A 19,379-nucleotide genomic window follows, 5' to 3' on the forward strand; every position below is an offset into this window, starting at 1 on the left:
TTTGCATAGGCCTGATTTATTTCACTATCCCTTCATTTTTAAACTTGCCGTGAGATTTTAAAGTCACGTGTCTTGTAGCGAGCGCGCAGCTCGCTGAGAGTCCTGGTCCTGTGGAGCTGAGAGCAGCTGGGGCTCGTTTCTCCTGATAGGTCTGCCTTCTGCCTGCCCTCCTGCTTTCTGCTCGCTGTTTACTGGAGCCATTGGTGCTCATGCCTTCTCCCTTTCCCGGTTGCTTCCAATTAATCAGGATGTTCAGTTAGAAATTCTTCTCCCTGCCCTCCTTCCTCTCAGCCATACATGGTTTACTATGTTGCTCTTATATTTTTACTCATGTTTAAAGTTAGAAGCCTGTTTCAATAAAGATCGTATAGTCACTTAACTCCCTGAACATTCAATGTCATTGACCCTCCCTCCCGCCACCCTGAGACTCAGCGATGCTTTCTTTCTGACTCATTTCCACCCCCAATACCTATATTTTCTTCATAAAGTCAGTATTTGCAGTCATGACTGTAAACAAAATGTTGGAAACAATTTGACAATTAGAAAAATAAAAATAGTACAAAGAACGTTTGTAATGCCCTTTATCTAGATTTACGTGTTGTTAACATTTCACCCTGATTCCTCCTATCGTTTGCTTTCTCTCTCTCTGTGTACACCCGCACACACACACAGATGTAATCTGAAGGTAAGTCGTATATATACCCTTACACTGACTGATCCCTAAACACTCTAGAGCATGTTTCCTTAGAAGAATGTTATTCTCTTACATATCCACAGCATAGTGACGTTTAACAAGTGAATGTTGTTACAACGTTTCAAGCTAATGGGTAGCCCATTGCCAGGTTTTTGTCGTTGACTTAATGTCGTTCACAGCACCCTCCACCCCTCCCCCTTGCAGGATGCCGTCTGGGGTGGGTGTCCCATACGGCTGCGTTTCTCCAGCCTGCATCAGTCTGCCCGCTCACAGCCTTGCTTGGTATTTTGTGACATTAACATTTTTTGAGCAGTAGAGTCCCCCTGACATTTAAAAAATAGAACATCATTTATTTCCTGTTTTCTGATGAGCCCGCCGTGATCAGATTCAGCTCTTGCACGCTCCGCTCACCGCTGTCCACTGAGCCTGCTGCCCCTGGGAGACCGCCCCTGCCCTGGGGCGATGTCCGTATGCAGCTGGGGGCGATGCTGACTTCGATCCCCCGCACAGGCTGCTGTTGGCCCTCCACCGTGTGACGATGGTTTCCTTCTTCTCCCTTGCAGCTAAGAAGCATCTGTAGTGACGCACCTTCCTGTCAAGCGACTGTCCTGCTCCTTATCATCCCCGATAGGTGTACGATATCAGCCACGGACGATTCTCCCCTGATCCGGTCATTACTTACGATGTTTGCAGAACAGTGGCTTCCCTGCGCTTTCACTCCCTGCACGTTTGCCAGTCGGCTCTTGGCGTTTTACTGTAAGCAAGAGCCCTGGTTACCCACATCTATCTGTTCATCATCTATCTACCTACCTACCATCAATCCGTTGGCTCATTAAGCCCTGTTTGCAGTGGCTTGTACTTCAGTGCAATGTACTGCACTGTAATTCAGTTACTGATGTCGGTGCTCAAACTGTCCCAGACTTGACAGCGAAAGCCACGTTTGCCTGTCCCTGCTTCCACAGTGAGAACGCGGCTGAGGCAACATCAGCGTGTTTAGTTATCTGCTCGGGGCTTTGCTGCATCTAAAATCATTTCAGACTCACTCTGTCTATGCTGCTGCTAACATAAGCAACCCAGTAAAAAGTGTTCAGGATTTGTTTTCAATTCTCCCTGGAAGAGCTGAAAGAGGACACATTTCTACCTTCTGAGTTTATGTGTGAAGTCCAGAGAGCTGAATAAAAAAGCTTATTATTAAAAAGCTTAATAAATGTCATAGAGCTAATAAGTAGGAAGGCAAGAAAAATAACCCAGATCTCCTAACTTCTAGACTCTGCGTTATCCCCCCCTTCACTGCTCAGGCCTTACCGGGCAGTGACTCTTGTCATTGTTCTATAAACAAATGTGCATGGCTGCTCAGATATTACCAGGACACCTCTAAACCAGAACCAAGTCAAGACAACAAAAATGACCACCACAAAAGAAATAAAGAGAAGGAGAAAAGAAAGGGGGCGTGATAGTGAGGATGAAGGAAGAAAAAATCTGGCAAATAAGTTATCCATCATGCTTTCAAAAGTCGAACAAAATCAAGCAGTTCTATCTTCTCTTAGGCACGATCTTGCAGTATTTGGTTAAAAGAAGCAGAGAGAGAATATTGCTGAGCAAGCCGGGAGGTATCCTTAGAGCAAACCAGGAGGTATCCTCAACTGGGTATGAGGGAATGAAAGACAGCTTGCACCCACATCAGAGAGCAGTGGCAGAGAAATGAACGGCTCAGGAACATTTTGCTGCTGAGCCCCAACTACTGAAGCAGGTGTGTGAGGTCTGAGGGCTGGGCACTGGGGGTGGGGGGTTGGCAGCGTGTGGGGGGAGGGGGGCCTGTGAGGGAGAGGAAGCAGGCGGAAGGTGAGATCGCAGGTGAACATCTGATTAAACAAGTGGTAATAAACAGAACACCTGGACACAGACACTGCCCCCAAACATTGGGCTGCGTCTTTCTAGATCTGTTCCTTCTGTGGCCCCTGCTGGTGACGATTTCATGCTGACCTTTGCCCTCCTCTGTTAAAAGTAGGGACTAATCGTGAACACTAATAAGGTTCTCACTATTTTTTCTGCTCTTTTAATAGAAAAAAATAGCAAGATCTTTTACTCCGAATCTCAGATCAGGTCCTGGGATACACTCTTTGGAGAAACACACCAAAAAGAATTAGATGACTCATTTTAACGGCTCTGGAGAAATGGAAAGTGAAATATTTTAAACTGAAATCATAAGTGACACAAATTTGAGCAAGGAGCGAAAACAAATGAATCCACGAAGCGGAGACTCCCCAAGACACATGGCTACCATCATTGGTGATGAAGCGGGTTGTCACTTAGGAGAGGACAAGCCCGGCAGTTTTCTAAATGTCTCCTGTCACACCAGAGGACATTAGCAATCTGTGCACAGGTGGCCCAGACGGACACCAGCAAGGGAGGCCTGGGAGAGGGGCCCTCTGGTATCACACTCACACAGATGGGACCTCCCAAAGAGATCAGGTTGCCACGTGGTCAGAGCAACAGTGAGGAAAATGAACGCACAGTTGACTTGCTATGCAAATGATCTTCTGTATCATTTTTCTTTCCGATTGCTGCTGAAATTCTACCTCTTCTGTGAAATCTCTCCTGGCTAGTATCTCTCGGCATGCCGCCATCCTGCACTGATTCCCTTCAGCGCCGCACACAGGCACCCACACGGTCCTCTGCTCTCCCGCCCGACACAGAATACGTGTTGGTGAATCTGCTCACTCATGGAGACTCGTGATGCTTAAACACACACAAATGAGCAGATTGACAGAGCTAGCAAAGAAAGTACATACAACACCAAAAAACAATTTTGGTATCTATCATTGGCATACAGCTTTATAGCACTTTACCCCATCATTTATTAGCTTATTTATCATGAATTGCAGGGTCTTGAACCTCTGCCTGCACACGGCACCCAGAGGGGCCACAGGATTCATTACTGTTCGATGCATGGACCGTGCTGCCTACACCCTCCTGTGCTCACAAGTCAGTTGTGCATTTCATTAGCCACACTCTGTTTCTTTAGTACAAATTTATGTTTATGACCAAGGGGGATGCATTTATCTCAGGAATGCAAGGTTCGTTGTACTGTAAATCCCTGACAATTAACTTTTTTTAAAATTGTAAGAGCCTGACATGAAGATTTTGGTTGCTGAGGTATCCACTCCAAAGACATTTATCTAGGGGAAAGAACAAAAACCAACACATTTGCAGCTAACAGCAGGTAAAGGCCTAGGCTGCCCCACCCACAAAGGTCCTCCTTTTAGAAAGCTCCGGCTGAGCTGCACAACTGCCTGCTTTTCTCTACCCATGCTTCAATTCTCACTCTTACGTGTTCAATTTACCGAGAGAGGCTGGACCCAATGAATCCTAAGAGCCCCACTCATGACTCCAATAGGAGTGGAACTTTCTTTGTTCTTGCCTCCTTTCTCCCTCTCCTCTCGCCCTCTCTCCACCCCCCCCCCACTCCCTTGTGTGGGCCCCAGTCTGGAAACTGCCCTCATGATGAAAGTCTGGCCAATCACAGGGCTCCTCTCATTGGTTCCCTTCTCCCTGTGAATCTGCCTGTTGTCCAGTGTCTCCAATAATTCTTTCTCACATTTCGTGCAACTTTCCAGCAGTTTATGGTGGGTGGGTGTTTCCAAACCTCATCATTCCATTATGGTCAGAGTCAAAGTTTTTCTCTTCTCTGCTTTAAACCTTCGCTCATGACAGCGCTCTGAAACGGTCACTCTTCCCCTGCCCTCACCAGCACTCTGTGTTTCTCTTTCCTGTCTTATTTTCCTCCGTGAGCCAGTGGTTCATGAGAGTTAGTTACCACTTTGTTACAAACTGTGAGATGTACTAGCTCCTGCTGTGGACCATCTGTCTTCCCCCATGCATTCCCCAACCACCGTGACTAGAAGGTCAGCTCTCTGAAGGTATGTAGTTTTGACTCTCTTGTTTTCTGATGTTTTCTCGGTGCCTGGAACAGTACTTAGAACATAGCCTGTGTTCGATAACTTGTTGAGTGAATTAAAGGAGGTGAATTTTAAGATGGAGGAATAGGTGGATGCACCCGTACCTCCTCGCACAACCAAGAACAGAACCACAATAATTTACAACAATGATTTGCAGTCATAATATCAGAACTGTCAGAGGATTTATCTAGATGGAAGTCAGACAGCCAAGAAGTTGAAGTAGACCCGTACATCCAGACTGGTAGGGGACGACGCGCCTGTGACCCGGGCTGGCGCGGGTCGCAGGCGCGCAGAGGTCGGGGGAAATTTGGCGCAAAATCGGCGCGACAGCAATCCGGGGCACGGGAATGCAGCGGTGCAGCGGTGATCCCTGAGTACGCAAGCAGCGGCTGGGGGAATCAGTGGGGCAGCGATTGTGGACCAGGGCAGAGCTCACGGCCCAGAAGCCCAGGGAAGTGTCTGACTCCAGGAGAACGGAAGGGTCGCCATTGATCCCTCCTGTCCCCGCTCCCGCTCCCGCCCCTGCCCCCACATATAACGTCACAATCTAGCGACTGGGGCGCCCAGCCCCGGTGAACACCTAAGGCTCCGCCCCCCACCGTAACAAGAGCGACCAGACCGGAGAAAAAATAAATAAATAAGTAAAATAATAGGAGAGATAGGGAAAGACATAAGACATGTTTCCAGCAGAACAGATCAGTCCCCCAGGACTCATCCTTTTGAGTGACCAAGAAATAGCCAATCTATCAGATGCACAGTTCAAAACACTGGTGATCAGGAAGCTCACGGAACTGGTTGATTTTGGATCCAAATTACATGAAAAGATGCAGATTACCATAAAAGGGATGCAGGAAGACATACGGAGGAGAGCCAATTGTGAAAGGAAGGAATCTGAGTCTCAAAACAACACAGTGGACCAGAAGGAAGATAGAATCAACCAAGCAGGAAAGCATGATGAAATAAGAATTCAAAAAATCGAAGAAAAGCTTAAGACCATCGAGGACACCTTTAAACGTTCCAACATCTGAATTATAGGGGTACCAGAAGGGGAGGACCAACAAGTGGAAAAGTTATTTGAACAAATAATAAAGGAGAACTTCCCCAAACTGGCAAAGGGAACAGTCTTCCAAGAAATCCAAGGAGCTCAGAGAGCCCCAAAGAAGTTGGACCCAAGAAGAAACACACCAAGGCACATCATAATTACATTAGCCAAGGTAAAAATGAAGGAGAGAATCCTAGAAGCAGCAAGATGATAAGGGGACAGTAACCTACAAAGGAGTTCCCATAAGACTGTCAGCTGATTTCTCCAAAGAGACCTTACAGACAAGAAGGGGCTGGAAAGAAATATTCCAAGTCATGAAAGACAAGGACCTACATCCCAGATTGCTCTATCCAGCAAAGCTCTCATTTAGAATGGAAGAGAAGATAAAGTGCTTTTCAGATAAGGTCAAATTAAAGGAGTTCATCATCACCAAGCCCTTACTTTATGAAATGCTAAAGGGACTTATCTAAGAAAAGAAGATAAAGAAAAGACATGTATAGTAAAAGGACAGCAAACTCACAAATATTAACAACCACACCTAAAGCAAAACCAAAAGAAACTAAGTAAACAACTAGAATAGGAACAGAACCACAGAAATAGAGGGCACATAGGGGGGCTAGCAGTAGGGGTGGGAGGAGGAGAGAGGGGGAAAAGGTATAGAGAATAAGTAGCATAGAATATAGGTTGAAAATAGATAGGGGGAGGGCAAGAATAGTACGGGAAATGTAGAAGCTAAAGAACTCATAAGTATGACACATGGACATGGACTAAAGGGGGGGACGTGGGTGGGAGAGGGAGCACAGGGTGGAGGGGAGTGAAGGGGGAAATGGGACAACTGTAATAGCATAATCAATAAAATAAAGGAAAAAAAAAAAAGGAGGTGAATTTTTACGCTTGTCATTGAAGGACCTGTATGGCGACATTTGACTAAGAGAATGTAGGAAATACACAGGAGGTATGTGAGGTATATGGTACTTGCCACACTCACGAAGTCTCAGGTAAGAAATTAACAGACCCATTCCTGTTACACCGAGTCCAAGGCCAAGCCTCAGTGCGGGGATGTGGGGCGCAGGCAAGGCCTGTGGAGGAGGCTCCAGGGTGGAGGCGAGATGGGCCGGGTCTTGCAAGGATGATGAGGTTTTGTTAGGTGCGGGGGGCCAGGACAAGCACTCTGAACAGGTTGTTTTTGCTTTTGACAATCCCCTAAACACACACATTTCCACGACCCTCCCGTTGCTGACGAGCGTGATGGACAGTGGAGGGCACAACAAGCTGGAGAAGGACGTGAACCAGGCCACGGGGATCCGTACGGTGTCCTGTTGCTGCTGGAACGGTGACCAAAACAGCGGCTTAAAACAACAGGTTCATCACCTTACAGTTCTGGAGCTCGGGCGTCTGAAAGGGGCAGTACGGGGCAAAATCCAGGTGTTTGGGGGCCTCTATTCTTCCCGGGGGCTGGCTGGAGGGAAGAATTTGTTTCTTTGCTCTTTCCAGCTTCTAGAAGCTCCCCACGGTCTTCAGCTCCTGACCTCCAGCCAGCGACTGCATCACTCTGACCTTTGCTTCCACACGACAGTTTCTCCACTGACTCTTGCCTTCCACTTTCCCTCATAAGGATACTTGTGGCCACATTCAGTCCACTTGAATGGCCCAGCAGACTCTCCCCAGGGCAAGAGTCTGACTTTACTCATGCCCACGGAGTGCCCTCTGGCCCTGTAAGGTAACAACACAGTCACGGGCTCTGGGAATTAGAATGCGACCTCTGGGGGGGAGGTGGCATTACCCTGCTTATCAACGGGCTGACAAAGGCGATTTAAAAGACGAAATGTCAAATGTGGGGAGGGACAGAGAGCACATGTCACTAAGAAAAAATAAGGTTGAACATTATTTGAATTAGTTATTATTTATATAAGTCATGTCTTATATAAAGACATGAATCATTAAGAACTAACATTGAGCGCCTGGCTGGTGTAGCTCAGTGGATTGAGCGCAGGCTGGAATCAAAGTGTCACAGGTTTGATTCCCAGTCAGGCCATATACCTGGGTTGCAGGCCGCGGCCCCCAGCAACTGCACATTGATGTTTCTCTCTCTTTCTCCCTCCCTTCCCTCTCTAAAAATAAATAAATACAATCTTAAAAAGAAGAACTGACAGTGATAGTTTTAAAAAATTTGTTTTCAGTTGCAGTCAACGTACAATATTGTATTAGTTTCAGGAGTACGACGCTGTGGTTAGACATACGATATGTGAAGCGATAAATCCCATCTGACACATCCGTAGTGATGCTGCCTGTGCATGACAGTGCAAAGCTGCCATCCGTATGTCCATATAAAACCTCGCTTTGCTGAGATTTGAACCCAGGTCTCTCGTAGCCCAGACCCAGGTACGTACCACGGGCTTCCGTGCCTCCCTCTGAGGAAAACCAGCCCATGTTCTTATAACACCGAATCGCTCCATCTGTGTCCCTGAGCACCACTGAAGAGCTGAAATGTCGTGGTTCCAAAGCAACATCATTTCAGCAGAAACCAACATGCTCTCTCGGGAGAGGGCTGCTCGAAGCAGAAGGCCTCTCCGGCTCGCGCAGAGCAGACGGGATCTGAAGGCAACTCTGGAGCATATGGCCTTCCGGCGCCTTCCCAGGGTGGGGAGGCGGGACCAGCGGTGAACACGGAGAGGAGGCAGGTTTCAAAGGAAGCTGTTGGAGTCTTGTGTTGCAAATACAGTCTCAGAAGGCACTCGCGATTCCTGTCTCTGTTTCTATTTCCCCCTGGTGTTCTATTGCTGCCCGTCACTCCCAAACACTATAAATGTTCCCTGCCAGATTTACGTGCTAAATTCTGACTCCATCACGTTCTCTCCAAGAATCTGACACTTCCTTCTCCTGGTGTACCGGACAGAAGGCATGTCACAGCTCAGCTAAGTGAGGGCGTGGGAGGGTGGCCTGCGCCTGTGCAAATGTGTCACAGGCTCGTTTTCGTCCACCATCTCATCCCTAAACGGCAGCATTTGGATAACACGACCTCCACATTCTAAGGGTCCCGCAAGTCCACAGCCCTGCAGGGGTTATGTTGGACTCCGGTTTGGGCCGGTCAGATTCCCGGCATGTCCAGGTCCAGTTGTTCGTTAAAGCAGCCCAGGCCTGGCGGTGATTGCGCCGGAAAGGGGGGAGGTGTTTTCAGGGCTTTGGCGACGTTATCCATTGTGGTTGCAGTTTGCGGATCGCCAAGCAAAGAGGACTGATGTCCCGGCGCTGGCGTTGCAGACGCAGGACCAGGAAGGCCGAATTCTGCCGAGGTTTCTGAGAGGGCAGGAGACTGAGGTCCCGGCGACCTCGCAGGCGCACACAGTGATGCGCCGGGCTTGGGAGCAACTAAGCCCTTGCTTTTCACAGTGAGGCCTGAGCACCAGCACCCAAGGCATCACCTACGAAGTTGTTAGGCGCTCAAATCCTGCCCTAGATCTCCATGGGCGCAGCCTGCGTGTTAAGGTTTCTAGGTGATTCCGGGGCACATACAGGTTTGAGAACTCTTTAGGTAAGTGTCGATGACCACCCCTACCTTGCTCCTAAGTGTGGCAAGGGCCAGCCCCTGAATTACCTGAGAGTCTGCTGTCCCATTGCAGGAGGGGCCCGGCGCCCCTGCCCCTCCTCGTCATCGAGAGCCTGGGAGAGACCGACGGGAGACACAGCGCTGTCCCTGCAGCCCCCGCTCCTTCCCCGCGACGCTCGCCCGGGAGCTGCGGCGCCAACAGCCCCCCACCCCCACCCAGCGGTCCCCAATGAGCGGCAGGAGCGGTGATAAAGCCCGCCTCGGGCGCCCACGGGCTCCTCCCTGGCTGGGATTTCCTCCAGAGAGCTCGGCTCCTGCCCGGAGGCGCCGGCACCCAGCGAGGGGTCCCCTGCGTCCTGTCCTCTCCCCGGCCATGGGTCGCCGGGCGCTCCTTCTGTTCCTGCCGCCCGTGCTGGCCGCGCTGGGCGGCCTCGAGGGCTCCGGGGCAGGTAAGTGGGGACCTCGCGCTCCGAGGCGCCCTGGGGCGGCACCGCACCCCTCTCTGCAGGGTGCAGGGGGTGCGGGGTGCGGGGCGCAGCAGGGGCGGAGGCAGAGGTGAGCTTGGGGGACCCTCTGTGTGTGTGTGCCCCCGCCCCTATCCGCTGTGACCTCTTATCAAGGAGCCGAGGCTGGCCTTCGGAGGGGCCGCCAGGTGAGTCGCGCGGCCCATCTCTCAGCTCTCGATTCCTTCGCGGGCCCGCCCCGCGGACGCGAGGCTGGGGTGCTCAGCGCAGGAATTGCGTCTCTCCCCTCCCGCGCTCGAGCGGTGGGAGAGGGCGCTCACGCCACACCTGAGTGGGGGCGCCCCGTCCCTCGTAGGCGCTCCCGGTCCCCAGTGTCCCAGCCCAGTGGGATTCGCTCTGTCCCTGGTCTCTGAAGGGTCCGCCGCTTGGGGTCTCCCTGGCAGCAAACGGCCCCTGGGAGCCGGGGACCTCGGGAAGCGGGGCCTCTCTCAGGAATACCCTGGGGAGAGGTGCGCTTAGGAAGTCCCGCCCTGCGGCGCTTGATCCCTATCAGGTTTAGGCAGAGCCCAGAGCAGAAGCCAGCCGAGCCGGAGTCCCAGGATGGCTGAGACGCCCCCAGTTCCCGAAGGCTGGTGACTTAGCCAAGTGTAGGGGGCGCCCGGCACTGGTCACACCGCCTGACCCGCCGCCCTGCCCAGTCCCCCTGGCGGGTGCTCCGGGGTGGCCCCAGGGCTGGAAGGCCGGGTGTAGTGTAGCTTATGCAGGCCCTTTCTTAGCCGAGGTGCTGTGAAGTAGTTTGGAGGAAGGGCCACTTAGCACCCGAGTCCTTTGTTTCCCAGGAGGGGTGCTAACTGACCGCCGTTGGCTGGACGCCCTTGCTCTGGGGGTCTGTCCGCACCATTTCTGAAATCGGATTAAAGTCACTCATGTTTTTCACTAAGCGGTGCATTCCAATGTCTTCTGGTACGAAGACATCTTTATATACTGCCTAATTTGAAACAGCCCATGCTTTGACAGGCATAAATTTGATACATAAATAACTACGTTCATAACTAAGTTTCTTGTTTATTCACAGCAAGCATCTCCAAATTTGGAATGTAGTATTTGAGATCCATCTGCAGATAATGTATAGAATATATATATGTGTATGTATATATATGCACATTTGGTCTTTGGACTGAGAATCGCCAGGGTGTTCAAGGTGTGGCTACCCTGCCCAGTGAGTGTTTGAGGGATGATTGCAATCCTTCTGGGAGGATCTTCTGGAAAAGGAAGCGACAGAATTAAGGCTTTATGAGCATCTATGTAGCAGATACTGCGTCCAGTGGCTTTGTGCTCATTCAATCCCTGAACCTCCCTATTAATGGTATTCATTTACCAGCCTCATTTTATAGTCAAGAAAACCGCAGTCCAGAGAGAGGAAGGCAGTACCCGAGGCCATGCCATTAGTAAGTGGTCTGGCCAGAACCCCAGCCTGGGGGGTCTGGTGACTGGGCCAGAGCCCCCATGTCAGTGGTCAGTAACACCATCAGCTCTCAGTCTGATGGTTTTGGTCACGTTAAGTGAGATTGCCTGGGCGGTATGTGAGAAGATGGCAAAGTTATTAGCTACCCATGAATAACCCATACATCCTGACTATTTTATTTAAAATGTTTTCATAAGCCTTTAAAAAGTTAAACATTGAGCCCTGGCTGGTGTGGTTCAGTGGATTAAAGGCCTGCCTGTGAACCAAAGGGTCACTGGTTCGATTCCCAGTCAGGGCACATGCCTGGGTTGCGGGCCAGGTCCCCAGTTGGGGCACATACAAGAGGCAACTGATTGGCATTTTTCTCACACATCCATGTTTTCTCTTCCTCTCTTTCTCCCTCCCTTCCCCTCTCTCTAGAATTCAGTAAATAAAATCTTTCTTAAAAAGTTAAACGTGGAGTACGTATGCTTAAAGCACTATCTTACAGGGATACAGGTAAGACTAAGATGTGGTTTGTTACCTAAGAGACTATATCTTCACGATAGACTCCCACTGTCAATGTCCACTATACACCTTGGCATATGACTTTGCATTCCATACACACAAATTACCCCCGGGAGCAGGACTGCCGGGTCTTCACTGTGCCTTGCAGGGACCTCCACTAGTGTGGGCCTCTGCCCTGTGTTTCCTAGGAACCAAGGATTGTTTTTTTCCTCTTTGGAAGTAAGGACAGTATAGTACATTATGTATAATCAGGCTTTCCTGGGGCTTCTCTTAGAGGGCCATATTCCATAACAGGCCTGTTTTTGACCATTAATCATTCAAGGTTGATAAACCTAGGTTCACAACCTGAATAAAACTGACAGTGTAAATCAGTCCCATGCAAATATCTGAAAACTTACAAATACTGTAACCAGGCTGTTAGAGACATTCTTAAAAAGATGGTATGTAGGACCCAAAAACTCCAATCTCATTTTAAGATGCATCTGCATGTGTCTTAAAGTAAGCTAGAGTCAAGTACTTTGAACTTAGAGCTCTAAACTTGCAACTGTTCATACTTGGAGTCTTTAAGACTGAATGAGAGCAGGAAGAAGTATGTCTCTTTAAACGCAAGTGTAAGTCCTCCCATTCTAGTAGGAAAATGGAGGCAAATGGCAGTTCTCAGCAACAACACCGAAGCACCAGAAAGCATGGTTCCCAAGGATCCTCACTGTCCAGCTCACGTGGATTTTAGGGTGCTGAGCCCTCTTATTGCTCTCCTGGGTATTAGCTGAAGGAAGATCCTCCAAAACAGCCTTCGACTGCAGCGCATCCGGAACAGGTGCTTTCCTGTACCCAAGCATGTCAGGAGCTCTCACCGCTCTGCTCTTGGTCGCCCCCTGCAGACGAAGCCCAGTGCAACCGGACGAGGCAAGTCGTGTGCGGGGACAGATGCATCCCTGTGGCCTGGCTCTGCAACGGAGAAGGAGAGTGCCCGGACGGGACTGACGAGCAGTGTGGTGAGCACTTCCTCTATGGCATCAGGGACTCCTTCTTGTCTGGCCCCGACTGCCATGCACTTGGTGGACAGGGACACTGTCAGTTCTTGTGGTTTTAGCCTCCTAAGGGAATCCAGAAACAGCGAGTGCTCTGGGTTGTTGCAGGCATTCAGTGGGTGAGGCCAGGTTGTCTCTTTAAGTGTTGGTACCACTGTTAAAGAAAGGATTAGAAGGCTAGTTGGGATGGAAAATCCAGCAAAAATCTGCCTGCTTACCTTAAATTCGCGCTCACATGCCTGTGGCAGCTCCTCACACTGGGATATCACACACATCCTTTATAGGAAACCCTTGCCCGTCCCAGGCACACAAGTGCCGTCATGTACGATACACTAGTTCAACTTTTATACGTTTACGCATTTTACACCACGAAAACACAACTTTGCAAAATGACTACAAAGAAATCTACAGCATCATGGGAGACTTGGTAAATGTCCTGAGGAAATAAGGCTCAAGCACCTCTGTGCCGGAAGCGCTCAGAGCCCCAGGAGGGACACGTGCACCCGGGCGTACAAGGGCAGCCTCCTACCGGGTGCCTCACAGCCTGTGCCGTGAACACGGAGGGAGAAAACTCCTCATTAAAGGAGGACACCCCCAAAGTGCTCAGTGAGGGTTATATTCCTTTGCTATGCCCCATGTACGTATTCCTGGTGGTCACTTGCTGTAACTAATTTAACACGAAAATGTTGATATTGAAATGAGTAACAGTACATGTTAGAGTAAAAGTATTTCATACTTGTGGGAATGCCTTGTGCTGTGCCACCCCGTACACCTCACCCCAGTTCCCCAAGTTTATATTTATGTTACTTATTTATATTTATATCCCAGCTTTTGCCAGTAGGCATACTTTGGTAGAAATAGTTGAGGGTCTAATTAAACCAAAAACTAATAGTTCCCAAGTTGTCTTAGATCTTAATACAATCCCAAACATCAAAGGAGTCAAAGAAATCAACCTATAAAAGGTGGCCCCTAGCCACACGGGATGATTCAAATTTATGCAACTAAATAAAATCGTACACATTTGGCTCTTTTGTCATCTGAGCCACATTTCAAGGGCTCAGTAGCCCAGTGTGACTAGTGGCCACCACTTTGGACGGCACAGATATAAAACGCTCCCATGGCCACCAAAGATTTCGCTGGACGACCGTGTTCTGGGAGAAAGAAGGGGAGGATGAGCTTTGCTGGCCTGCTAGGTGTTCTGATCGTGCCCTGGCACGGTAAGGGTGCTGTGACATTGTCAGGGGTAACGGGAAAGGGAGAGGCCAGTTCGGGGTTGACTCCTGTGGCAAATTGGGAATTAATTACTCCATGGCCAGTGTCATTAATAGCTAATAGCTATTAGACATAGCTACGCTAATAGCTAATGGCCATAGAAAAGAGCTGAGATGAAGCCCAAATTGAAAAGCTGCTGGTGTCCTGACAAGCACCTCCTCTGTTCTCCGTTCTGCCCGACAGAGGAGGCGTGTCGCGGGCATCCCCGAGCCTGGCAGTGCGACGACGGCGGGTGCATTTCTCTCAGCTGGCTCTGTGACGGCACTGGCGACTGCCTAGATGGCTCCGACGAGGTCGGCTGTGGTAGGTACAGCGCTTATCTTCGGTCTCGCTCTCTGTTTTCATGAGCGCTGAGTAGTGTCCGCAGCATTAGGCAAAACAAGCAAGCCACTAAACAGCCTTATGTCACATGTGTGAAACCCAGAGGCTCAACTGTCTCTGGTGTTACAGGTGACTTTTTTGCCCACTTCTCCATTGTTTCAAAATTAGCTAAAATTAAAAAAAGATTATTAGTTTTATTGACTTTTTTTTCCTAACTTCTTTGGGGTGAAACTTCAGTATACAAAGTTGGGTCGGTAATTCCAATGACCACCATTGGTTCCAGGTCTTGACTTCCTATAGACGAAGCCCCTGAGCAAACCATAAGTCCCCCAGTAAATAAGGCTGTGGTGTGTCGTTCCTGTCTCACCGAGCCAACCCCTGTCTCTCAGAGACAGTGACGGCATGTCCAGACCACAAGGTCCGGTGTCCAGGAAGTCCCGAGTGCTGCGATGCTTGGGAACTCTGCGAGGGCTTCGGGGACTGTGAGGACGGGCTGGACAATGCCCGCTGCCCCCAGGACCACTGCCTGGCTGGGCAGTGGCGGTGCAAGAACAGGGTGTGTGTCATGGAGAGCTCGAAGTGCGACGGCATCGACGACTGTGGTGACGCCTCCGACGAGGACCTCTGCGGTGAGTCTTGCCCTCCCCTGAACATTTAAAGGGAAGGTCGCCAGGCAGTGAAAGACGCATACCATATGGTCTCACCTATAAGAGGAACCTAATGGGAAAAAAACACCAATGAGCAAAAATAGAACCAGAGTCAGGGAAACAAGGAACAGACTGACAGCGACCAGAGGGGAGGGAGGAGGAGATAAGGGTGGAGGGAAGGGTGTAATCAACAAGCAGGTGCAAATGACCCATGGACATGGACAACAGGGTGGGAACTGAGTGTGGGAGCAGGGGTGTGGACAGAGCAGGGGAGAGCAATGGTGGGGTGGGCGGGAGGGAATTGGGGCGATGTCATAGAACAACAAGAAAAAAAAGGGAAGGTTGTTCCATGGGAGCTGCTTTCTGCAAGTTGCTATTTAATTCTTGTGCCTGAGACTAACACCCTATGTCTAAAAACAGGGTGTTTCCTAGCAGTTGCCAAGAGTTAGTTACCCGTGGAAACATACAGCAGGGCTCGGAGAGGAACTCTGCAGTGGCCACTCGGAGCGGTGCCTGCAGTGTCTGCACGGTTCAGTCACGGCCAGTGCCCAGAGCCTCCTAACAGATGCCTCCCACCCTGTGCAGTAGATTAGGGAAGGGGGAAATCCCTCATTAAAGACGGAATCCCCTGAAGAACTTGGAGAGCGCCACATTTCTTCCCATTGCCCACACCCATAATATGGAGGAATCTCCAGCTTCCTGGTGGACCTCACCCCCATCCAGTCTTTCCTTCCTAGAGTTAATTCTGCAGTGTCAACTACGTCCGGATTCTAACATTTCTATAGTAAAGTATAAACTGGGTTTCTCGAGAGAATACGTATATGTCTTAGGGCCAGTGTTGGCTGATTTTAATTCCGTTTTAATTAGATCTATTTAATACTAGCTCCGTCAGTGTTAATACCATTTCAATCTGGTGCCTAGAGGTCTTAACATCTTTGTCATTAAGTCTTAAGTCCCAATTCCCTGGAAACTTTGCTTAAAAAAAATAAAACTTTCTTTCCTACCTAGACCAGCTTTGGGTTGCAGAAATTGGGTTGCCCCCTCACCCATTGTAAGAGCTGTCTGTTTCCACGCCCCATGTAATTCAACAAGAACGAACACACATGCTTTCTTCCCGCACAGCTCCCTGTCCAGAAGGCATGGTCAGATGTGATGGAGGAAAGTGCGTCCGGGAATCCCTGATGTGTGATGGGGAAGCGGACTGCGCGGATGGAACGGATGAGCCTGGCACCTGTGGTAAGAAGCCAGTGGCTTGGCTTTACGAGGGAGGAGGGAGAGTGAGGTTCAATGACTCGGGGCCTTCGTTATCACCCGGGGTCCGCTCTGCGACAGAATGCTGGGGCTCCTGCACAAGCCATTATCCTTCAGAGATGGGTCCCGGGCATGTTACAAGCTCCCCCGTTGGCTTTGGTCTCCTGCGTGTGACCAAATGGTGCCTGAGCTGTACAACGTTGACAGTTATTCTCATAGTGTAGCTTTAGGGAGACAGACTAGCTAAACACCTCGAATTCTGTTGCTCCTCAAATTCTGGAATAAAGAACAAAGACTTAGCCGCTGAGAAGCAAGTGATTTATTCAAGGCAACATGGCAGATGCTCTAAGGAGTTAACAAAGGAAAGACCGAGGGAGACCATTTCCAAGTCAGGAGGCTACTGAGCCAGCGGCTCCGGCTTTTACACATGTGGTCCCCACTGTAAAAATCTCCACCGCTTCGAGTTGGGGCAGAGGGAGAGTGGGTATTCGTCCCTCTGTCATTGTGTCATTTTTCTCATATGTCCCTCAGTCCCCCCAAATTTTGTCTTAGACGTGGATGATACAGCCCCGTTAGTGCTGTTGAAGGCTGCGAAGGAAGCTTTTTACTGAAGGAACAAAGACGTGCTCGGAACCTAAACAATGAAACCAAGTCCAGGTTTCTGGTCCTGCACAGACAGTTCACTGGTCTTAGTAAATGGTCGTAGCCCTTCCCAAGGGAAGGGGTTCCCGTCGCCCATGAACTCTAGAGAAAATAGAGAAGAGCTCACTGGCCCCTCCGTGGGTGGATAGTATACCAAACACTGGACATTGTCCAGACTGTCGGCCTAGGAAGGAAGTCCTTGCTCCTGCTTCATGACTCCCAATGTTCCCTTTCTTGTAGTCTTCCCCCAACGCCTCCACACTCCTGGGTCGGAGGTCAAGGTCAGAAGTTATTCTTAATTAGGCTCTGTTCCTCATACGAGTGCAGAGGGTTATGACACAGTAATGTGTATAAAACGTTTGATCCTCACTATATTCACCTGTGCTGATCACTGTCCTCTCTCTCCCAGGTAAACACTGCTCTCTGGCCAACGGGGGCTGTGAGGGGCCGTGCAGTGACACCCGCTGGGGGGTCCGGTGTTCGTGCGCGGTTGGGTGGCAGCTGCAGCCGGACGGTCGGAGCTGCGGAGGTCCGGTTTCGTTGGGCTCATCTAGTTTAATAAAGTCCGTATTGCATGAAATACACTTAACATGAGATTCACCGTTTTAATCATTTTTAAGTGTACAATTCCGTGCCATCTTGTACATTCATAATGTTGTGCGACCATCTCCAGTATCCATTTCCAGAGCTTTTTCGTCATCCCCAAGAGAAACTCTGTGCTCATTAACCAATAACTCCTCAGGTCCCCCTTCTCCAGCCCCCGATTACCTCCACAGACCACTTCCTGCCTCTGTGAATCTGCTTATATTCTAGGACCACGTATAAGCAGAATCGATATTTGTCCTGTTGTGTCTTCTTTCCCTTAGCATGTCTTTGAATTCACCGATGTTGTAACATGTACCAGAGCTTCCTTTCTCTGTTAGGTCAGATAATATCCCATCGTTTGAACACATCACGTTTCGTCTACCCGTTCATCTTCATGGACTTGAGGGCTGTTTTCACCTTTTGGCCGTTGTGGATAATGCTGCTGTGAACCCTGGTGCACAAGTATCTGAGTTCACAGCTCTTGGGAGTATGCCAGAAAGGGAACTGCTGGGTTGTGTAGTGAATTCTGTATTCAGTCAAACTTTTTGAGGGACTACCAGGTTGCTTCCCACAGCGACTGTACTGTGCAACATTTCTACCAGCAATGCACAAGGGTCTCGATTTTTCTATCCTTGCCAATGCTTGTTATCATCCTCTTTTGGGGGGAATTACAGGAGTTGACTAATGAGAAAACGTTAAATTTAGCATGTTCCTTGTATAGGGCTGAAGGGTTTCTGCCATGGAGTAAATACACTTGTTGGTTCTTGGCCACGCCTGGGTTCCGTGGCTGGGGTGGCAGGACTGGTTCCGAAGTGAGAGCCATTTTGTGTTCACCCTTTCTCGTTCCTTCCAGCTGACCTAAGTTACTCAGTCCTTCATGGGTCATCGTTGCCCTTTGTGAGTGGGATTATGATGCCAGAGTGAGTAAAATAAATGTCACGTTATCTTCACAACTCAGTAATAATTGGAAAAGGTTATGGTGATTACTTCACAGCACTTTTCCTTAAAAATATAGGACAGTATTTTAGGCTAAAGTGTGATTAGGAGGGTAGACATTAATTGTCTTGATGCTTTGTCCTAAAGAGTAGGATTTTCCTCTGTTAAATCCCTTTCCCTTTTAAATCCCGCCACCCTGACCCTTGTTCAATAGCTCCCTCTCCCCTCATGGGTTCCACCTGTGATCCTAGCCACTTAGGCAGAAAGGATACAAGAGGAGAGGCCCAGGCTTATTAGGTAGAACCAGTGTTACATTAAACAATTACTTTTACATTAAGAATTCATCAGGAATTGCAATGAGCCCATTTTAGGTAACATAACTAAATTATTAATTCTTCACTAGAAGTATGGAGTCAGTTATCTGGTCATGACCTTGGGGGGTGTGGGTTTTTCACACACCCCAGGCTCCTGCAGCATCCTTCTTGGGTTACAGCTTGTTGTAGTGGTTGATTAGCCACTGAGCTTGACTTATAGTCATATTTGGATTATTCTCCTTCTGGGCTAGCAAAGGCGTGCTTCTACTTTAAGATGCTGTGGTTTTGGAGGAACAACATTGTCCTGGCAATGCCTTCAAGGAACCATATTCCTTCCTGATTAAAACAAAAGAAAGCTCTTCTAGTCCCATGACTCATATGCTAAGGATTCCTGCCATCTGGCTTTGAGGAAGTAGCAGCACCTCGTTTAAATTCTGCCAGTCACACCTGTGAGGCATAAGCCTTTGTTGTCATCATGCAGGAGATGTCCCGTGACACAGGAGGCCCTAACACTTGTCATTCTGAACCAGGTTCTGGCTGGCCTGACGAGTGACACAACCCCAAGAATGTTGCTAGGGTAACATGGATCAGTGTTCTGTACTAGGGTTCCTATATTGGCATGTCTGCTGAACTATAGTCATATGCATGGGGATTCTGTGGAGGCAGGAGCTGAGGGGGTTCCATTCCAGCATATGGCAGAGA

The 19,379-nt window shown here is 49.3% G+C and overlaps 1 protein-coding gene across 1 annotated transcript; it reads left to right on the plus strand.

The window, feature by feature from the left end:
- Nucleotides 1-9,502: 9,502 nt before the first annotated feature.
- LOC118497277 (low-density lipoprotein receptor-like) lies at nt 9,503-17,964 on the plus strand. The gene is made up of 6 exons (XM_036011121.1): nt 9,503-9,691; nt 12,560-12,673; nt 14,165-14,284; nt 14,692-14,931; nt 16,072-16,185; nt 17,252-17,964. Exons 1-6 carry the CDS (start codon nt 9,616-9,618, stop codon nt 17,434-17,436), a joined length of 849 nt encoding a protein of 282 aa, XP_035867014.1. The 5' UTR covers nt 9,503-9,615; the 3' UTR covers nt 17,437-17,964.
- Nucleotides 17,965-19,379: the final 1,415 nt, after the last annotated feature.

This window comes from Phyllostomus discolor, chromosome 11 (genome assembly GCF_004126475.2).
Source record: "Phyllostomus discolor isolate MPI-MPIP mPhyDis1 chromosome 11, mPhyDis1.pri.v3, whole genome shotgun sequence".
NCBI classification, from domain to species: Eukaryota; Metazoa; Chordata; class Mammalia; order Chiroptera; family Phyllostomidae; genus Phyllostomus; species Phyllostomus discolor.